Below are 7,867 nucleotides of genomic sequence, written 5' to 3' on the forward strand. Positions count from 1 at the left end.
AACAGCCATGAGGATGATGCTGAATGTTTTTTTATAATTAAAAAAAGCAGTTCCTGATTTTTTTGGTGCTTGAATTGTTATATGTTTTCCATCGATTGCACCGCAACAGTTAGGGAGATTCCATTGTCTGTAAAATTCGTTCGCTTTCTCTTTCCATTCTTCGACTGTTGGTTGTTTGCAATATATGGGACTAAGAACATTCCATATTGCTTCACAAGTTTCCTTGATTATTACAGATACAGTAGTTTTTCCAATCAAAAAGGACCACGCAACTACTTGCATACTGCAGCGTTGAGACAAATAGCTGCAATAATATAAATAATACATTATTCTTTACATCGAAACTAATATATATAATTCTGTACAAGACATTATAAAAATTAAAAGATTTTATCACTTACAATAATGTAATAACTAGCCTATGTTCCGGACTTATAGGCTCACGTCTGCTCCACTTTACTAATTTGTGTTGTATAAGTCCTAACAATTTGTAGAAATTGGTCTGCGACATTCTTGTATATTTAATAAATTGTTCATTATCTACTGTCGCCATGTCTTTGAATAAATTATGAAAATGTCCTGTGTCCTTCCTTTTTTGATTAATTGGACATACACTCCAACGGCGTTTTCTCCTTATTTTTTTAATCAACGGTGCGTCTTCATATGCAGTGTATGCTAGCCCCAGAATTGATAAAAACATTCCACACACAATAATTTCAGATAAATCCATCGTTTCTGTGTTGGACAAATTGTTTCAATTTAAATTTATTTATATAAAAAAAATATGACTTTTACAGGTTATGCGTTTTACGGTGTGACTGCGACCGTAACAGCGGCGTACTGACTATTATAAACCGCCCCTTTACAGATTACGGTAACGACCTCTACGGCACCAGCCTAAGTTAACGGTTACGGCTATTATAAACCAACCTTAACGCGGCTCAGAAATTTTCAAATTCGCTGGAAGATAAATCTCTGGGCTGGAATAATGGGTACTCAAATACTTGGGCCCGTTATTCTTCCGGACATTTTAACTGGCCAAACGTACGTGGAATTTTTGAGAGAAAATTTGCAAGATTTTTTAGAAGAAGTGCCACTATTAGAAAGAAACAAGATTTTCTTCCAACAAGACGGTGCTGGACCACACAACGCCAGAATTGTAACGAATCATTTAAACAAGCAGTTTCCTGGACGTTGGATGGGTCGGTATGGCCCGATACGTTGGCCCGCAAGTTTCCCGGATCTTAATCCTTTGGATTTCTTTTTATGGGGATATTGTAAGGAAAAAATTTACAAAACGCTTCCCGAGGACGTCGACGATTTGGAAACAAGATTGCGACATGCGATTTGGGATATCGAAGAAGAAGTAATGGAGAACGTCCAAAGAAATTTATTGAAACGCATGAGACCTTGCGTTAGGATGGATGGTGCTCATTTTGAGCACCTATTATAAATTTTTTAAAATTAATAATCAATCCGCTCTTTTCAGAACGACCAAAAACAATCCGCTCTTTTCAGAGCGATCAAAAACAATCCGTTCTTTTCAGAGCGACCAACACATTTATACGTGGAACATCTTGTTCGCAAAACATAATAAAAAACATAATAATCATTTTTCTCACGTCTCGCTTAAAAAAGAAGAAGCAAAACGTGCGTATAATGTTAAGTTATTAAAAAGAAAGTATTATAATACGTTTTTTTTATAACTTAATTATTATACGTTTTCGAAATTAGCGCATTCACAATGCAAAGGCTTCGATTAATCGCAAGACATGGTAGCGTCTCGCGGATCTCGCGTTAATCATGTTCGGCAACGCCGCGTAATTGTTGTCGTCGCGACGCGTCGCCCGTCGCCGCAGTCTGTTGTCGTCGCCGTAGACTATTGTCGTCGTTTTTTCAAGTGTTTTTTAATAATTAATCGATAGTAACCGCGAATTGTGATTGAGTAATCGGTTAATAAATAATTTTCGATCAAGTCTGAGAGAATTTTCTCTTAGAATTTATCCTGAAAATCATGGTAATCGTGGGACAATATGGTATGGAAAGAATTTTATGAGAATTCCTCTGATTAATATTTACCACATTAAAAATAATATCTGTCACAATAAAATATAAAATATGTTTGATTAATTTTACTATGCAGTTTAGTATTTTAATTAGAGTATTTTATTTTAAAATACAAATAGTTATATAAAAACCGAATGAGAAGAGTATTGTTTCGAAGAGTCTGAATAGCTTAGAGGTAAGAGCAGTCGCCCGGCAAGCGAAAGACTCAGGTTCGATTCCCGATTCAGCGACTTTCGGACCAATATTTTTTCTCGCTTATATTTCATTGGGGGGATCAGAGGGGATCGTCGGAATTAAAAATCTCGAGTCGAGATTATTCCGAAAAAATTTTGGCAGTATACCAAGTAAAAAGTCGTGCCCCGTGCACAAGTATTTAACTCCAACGAAAAATTAAAATTTCGTTGGAATCAACGCACTGAAAACCGCGTATGGCTCCTATAGCCTTCTTAATTCTCAATTTATATTTAGATTATTTTAGTTTAGTAGTTAGTTTTTTAGTTAGTGTCCCGTTTTTTTCAGTTTCTTTTTTGTGTTGGTGCTAATTATTATTTTTGTTTTACAATGTCGAGTAAACACCGATTTTATGATAAATGTGTGTCTTTAAATTGCACAAATATTAGGACAAAAGACGGAAAACATTTATTTAGATTTCCATTACAAACGGATGCGAGACATGATTTATGGTTACGCAATAGTGGTGAGTTTATAAATTGATTTACATATTCATTTATATATTATATATATGTATTAATATATGCGATATGAAACGAATATTATATGTATATTCTTTATGTTTTTGTAAATAAAATATGTCTGATATTATTTATGTTTACGTAACGTTGAGGTGTTGATTTTTTGCCGCGATATTTTTTCTTATCTCGCCGAACGGCTGCGCGAATCCTGCGCGAATAAAAAACGATGCATGTGCGTGTGGTTGTGATGATTAGTTTCAGTTCGTCTTCAACGCTTGACGAGAGAAGTGGTCCCGAACTACTGTAAGTTTATAAAAACGTATTTTCATAGAACATTCGGGCAATTTTATTTCATTTTTTTCTAGAAAGCGGAATATTATAATAACGACGCGACGATGTCTACCCCGTCCGCGATGGCGACCACGGCCGGCACGGCCACGATGTTGATGCCGACGGCGGCGACAACGATGGCGATGGAGACGATGCCGGTGCCGACGATCCCGATGCCGACGGCGGCGACAACGATGGCGACGGAGACGATGCCGGTGCCGACGATCCCGATGCCGGTGCCGGCGGCGATGATGCCGATGCCGGTGCCGACGATCTCGATGCCGACGGCGGCGACAACGATGGCGACGGAGACGATGCCGGTGCCGACGATCCCGATGCCGGTGCCGGCGGCGGCGACGATGCCGGTACCGACAATCCCGATGCCGGTGCCGGCGGCGATGATGCCGATGCCGATGCCGGCGACGATGCCGGTGCCGACGATTCCGATGCCGGTGCCGGCGGCGATGATGCCGATGCCGATGCCGGCGACGATGCCGGTGTCGACGATGCCGATGCCGATGATGCCGGCCGTTTCTATTTCTTTAACTGTAAGTGTAATTTTTTTTAAATTTGTATCAGCACAGTGCTTTTTTTAATTAATTGTTTTATTAATTGTATTATTTCCATGTATATATATATATATATATATATATACATATATGTATCGATAATATGTATATTAATATATTCTTTATTTTGTATGTTTTAGTCCGAAGAATTACAACATTTTATGAGTTATATGCATGGTAGAGGAAGAAAAAGAGCAACAGGAAGATGGAGAGGAAGAGGCAGAGGAAGCAGAAGGGGCAGAGACAGAGGCGGAAGTGGAATTAATATTTATTATCTGTTGTTAATAAAAGTTTTTTTTTGTTTCATGTACTCATGCTAGATATAAGTTTGTAATTCGCGCTAGCGGCCATTTTAAGATACTAGTTCATGATCGATGATTCCTTTTTCAAGAATCGATTATCGACCGGAACTTATTTCCGTCTTTCGTCTAGATCTCGCTCTCATCCGCACGCTACATCGTTATAAGAACTTTTGTACCTTATCCAATAAATCTTTTCGCATCAAACTACCAAAAGTGAAAATAACCGTTCCAAACAACAGGTTATGGGCCCAGGCCTACGTGCCGCGAAAAGTTTTCTTAGAGAAAAAGTTTTTTTTTAATGCAACATACTCTAACTTTAACGAACGATTCTTTTTGAGGTTAACCCTGCCACGTGCAAAAGTAAATAGCTGGACATGGAATCTGAAGTGACAAAAATCACCAAGTTAAAGAGTGCGGAAAACTGGGCACAATGGAAATTTCAAGTGTCAGTCTTGTTGAGAGACAGAGATGCCTTGAGGGTGGTGAACGGCGACTTTAACAAGCCCGTACTAAACCAGGAAGCAACGCCTGTGCAGCGTCAAGAATTAAGTAACTGGCTGAAGGCAGACAGTGCCGCTCAGAAGATTATTGCAACGAGTGTGGCGGACTCCCAGTTAGTGCATATCATGAATTGCGGTTGTGCCAAAGACATGTAGCAAGCGTTACATAACCTCTGCGAGCAGAAATCGGAGACGAGCATTCATATGCTTCAACAAAAATGGTATCAGTTAACCAAGGAACCTAAGGATAGCATGGCGTCTCACATTGCGAAGTTAAAGGATCTTGCACATCGCCTACAAGCGCTGAATGAGCCAATCGCGGATTCAATGACAATAACTAAAATTTTGATGACGCTACCGGCAACATATAATCACTTCGTAACGGCATGGGAATCCACCCCTCGGATAGAACGTACGCTTTCAAACCTTGTCGAAAGACTTCTTGCTGAGGAGGCAAGATTTTCGACTCAAGAGAAAGGGCTGACCGAAGCTTTGTCTACCATGAAGATGTCATCCAAGAAGAAGAAGGGAAACTGGAAAGGAAAGCCTAATTCAAAGTCTTCAAAGGGGCCAGACTCTTGGAATAAAGGCGCAGAAGATGTTTGTTTCAACTGCAAGAAACCAGACCACTGGGCACATGAGTGTCGAGCAGAGAAGGTAGAAGATTCAAGCCGCGACAAGAAACCTAAAGGTCAGGCGTTGATAGCGCAGGCAGCTCTCTGTCTAGATAAGTCGCAGAGCAATACGGAAGTCTGGTATGTAGATTCAGGTGCTACGCACCACATGTCAAACCAGGAACAATGGTTTATAAATCTCAAGCTTTTTGATAAACCTCAACCAGTCAATGTGGGAAAGAAAGGCGAGTCGGTAGGAGCCTTGGGTAGAGGAGATATAAATGTTCTAGCCTACGATGGAAGTCAATGGGTGGAAAAACATCTAGCCCAGGTTCTTTTTGTATCTAACCTCAGATACAATCTGTTTTCAGCCGGATCAGCACTGGATAAAGGATTGTTTCAGATTTCAACTGCTAAAGGATGTCGTTTTGAAAAGGATGGGATTACAGTCGCAGTGGGAGTGCGGAGGCACAAACTGTGCGAGATGCAGTTCAAGGTGCTCACACCAGAGATTGATGAAATGGAAGCAAATCTGGCAACCAAGGATAGTCTTCAATCCTGGCACGAGAGACTCGTGGATCAGAACGCTCTCTATGTGAAGCAGTATCTGAAGGTTCAAGAAATTCAGGTGGCTGATAAAGAGAAATTCTTCTGTGAAGGATGTGTATTTGGTAAGTCGCACCGACTACCTTTTCTGAAGCGCAAACCAGACGATTACAAGTCACAAACTCCAGGTGAGCTCGTGCATTCTGACTTATGCGGACCCTTTCAAAAAGAATCCATAAATGGGTCACATTACTTTTTGCTGTTCAAGGATGATTTTTCTCGCTATAGAACTGTCTATATTCTCAGATCCAAGGACGAGACTGTAGAGCGCATCAAGGATTTCATCGTCATGATGAAGAATCAAGTAGGAAGAAATATGAAAGCTATGCGCACAGACAATGGTCTAGAATTTGTGAATTCGGAAGTCAACTATATGCTGAAAAAACAAGGAATACAGCATCAGAGAACTGTGATCTACACCCCTGAACAAAATGGAGTAGCTGAAAGGGAGAATCGCACGCTTGTTGAGGCAATGAGGACCATGATACATGCCAAAAATTTACCGTTGAGGCTGTGGGCCGAAGGTATTAACACGGCAGCTTACGTGATCAATCGCACGCGATCGACTCCCCAACGTCCGGAAACACCGTACGAGCTATGGATTGGCCGAAAAGCCAAGCTGGATAAACTACTTCCTTTCGGAACGACAGCTTACGCACATATTCCCAAGGAGAAACATAGCAAACTTGATAAAAAGGCGGAAAAGGGATACTTCGTGGGTTACAATGAAGATGTCAAGGGATTCAGAATTTGGTTTTCCGAAACCGATAGAGTGGACACAAGAAGAGATGTGATCTTTAGGGAAAATGATCACTATTCTACAGTTTCAACCGAAACCGAGGAAGATACTGAATCACAAACCTTTAAATTCTCTGAAGAACCTGTGATCGAACTGCAAGATGGTCAACAGCAAGAGCCTGAATCACAAACCTCTGAGGAATCAGAAAAATCAACAGACGAGGAAGCGTCTGACGGCAACGACAATTGGGATTCAGCGAACGAACCCTTCAGCCCTGAAGGTCAAGAACGCGAGGAAGAAGACATGCAAGTGAGACATCAAGAAAGAAGAGTCTTGCGAGATAGAGATAAGATCAGAAGACCAAGAAAGTATGATGATGGAGTCGATCCTGATGCCGTTCTTCTGGCAGAAGGTGAAGAGCCTCAAAGCTATCAGGAAGCAATCACAGGCTCACACGCAACTCAATGGAAACAAGCCATGGACAAAGAAATCGAGTCGTTAATGAAGAATAATACATGGAGTATTGTGCATTATCAAGATGGGAAAAAGCCGATTGAGAATCGTTGTACAAACTCAAAAGAAAGGCTGACGGAAGCATTGATAGATTCAAGGCAAGACTTGTGGCAAAAGGCTATTTCCAAAAGCGAGGAGTTGATTACCATGAAACGTTCAGCCCAGTCGTCAAGTTCGATTCCGTCCGAATAATACTGGCATTGGCAGCATCGAAGAACTTGGTTTTACAACAATTCGACATAAAGACAGCCTTTCTCAACGGGAAACTGTCAGAAATCATTTACATGGAACAGCCGAAGGGTTACGAGAATGGAACGAACAAGATTTGCAAATAGGAGAGAAGCCTATACGGCCTGAAGCAAGCCTCAAGATGCTGGCATGAACGTTTCACCGAATTCTTGAAGAAATTCAACCTAAAAGCTACAAGATCGGACCCGTGCGTTTTCACGAGCAATCAACGTGAAAACATGCTGATATTGGCAATCTACATAAATGACGGGCTGATAGCAGCGTCAAACCAGGCAGCCGCAGACGTGCTGTTAACCCAACTGAAAAAGGAGTTTGAAATAACTAAAGGAAATCTAAGTCTGTTTCTAGGTTTTCAGGTAGAATGGAGAACAGATGGTTCGATTTTTCCTGCATCAGTCAGGATACGCTAAGAAGGTCTTGGAACGATTCAACATGGCTGAAGCGAATCCAGTAGCTGTTCCCATGGACAAGCATCAGGAGCTGAGCGTTTTGATGCATGGTAAACAGGAGTCTAAGGGAATACGAGCACCATACCGAGAAGCCGTCGGATCCCTGATGTACCTGGCGATTGGTACAAGGCCGGATATTACCTTTGCCTTAAGTACCGTGAGTCAGTATCTGGAATCACCTGACAAAATACATTGGAATCCCGTAAAAAGAATTTTAAAGTATTTGAAGGGAACCGT

General features: G+C 41.0%; 1 protein-coding gene across 1 annotated transcript; it reads left to right on the top strand.

Moving 5' to 3' along the window:
- Positions 1-988: 988 nt before the first annotated feature.
- On the top strand, positions 989-1,453 carry LOC145938636 (uncharacterized). Its single transcript, XM_083042409.1, has one exon. It carries the CDS (start codon positions 989-991, stop codon positions 1,451-1,453), a length of 465 nt encoding a protein of 154 aa, XP_082898535.1.
- Positions 1,454-7,867: the final 6,414 nt, after the last annotated feature.

Source organism: Prenolepis imparis, unplaced genomic scaffold, assembly GCF_030444845.1.
Source record: "Prenolepis imparis isolate NDT839.2.m4 unplaced genomic scaffold, iyPreImpa1.0 SCAF_7, whole genome shotgun sequence".
Taxonomy (NCBI): domain Eukaryota; kingdom Metazoa; phylum Arthropoda; class Insecta; order Hymenoptera; family Formicidae; genus Prenolepis; species Prenolepis imparis.

Bases quoted from the DNA above. Each gene is read 5' to 3' on its own strand.
- LOC145938636 (XM_083042409.1), top strand. From the start codon at position 989: ATGGGTACTCAAATACTTGGGCCCGTTATTCTTCCGGACATTTTAACT.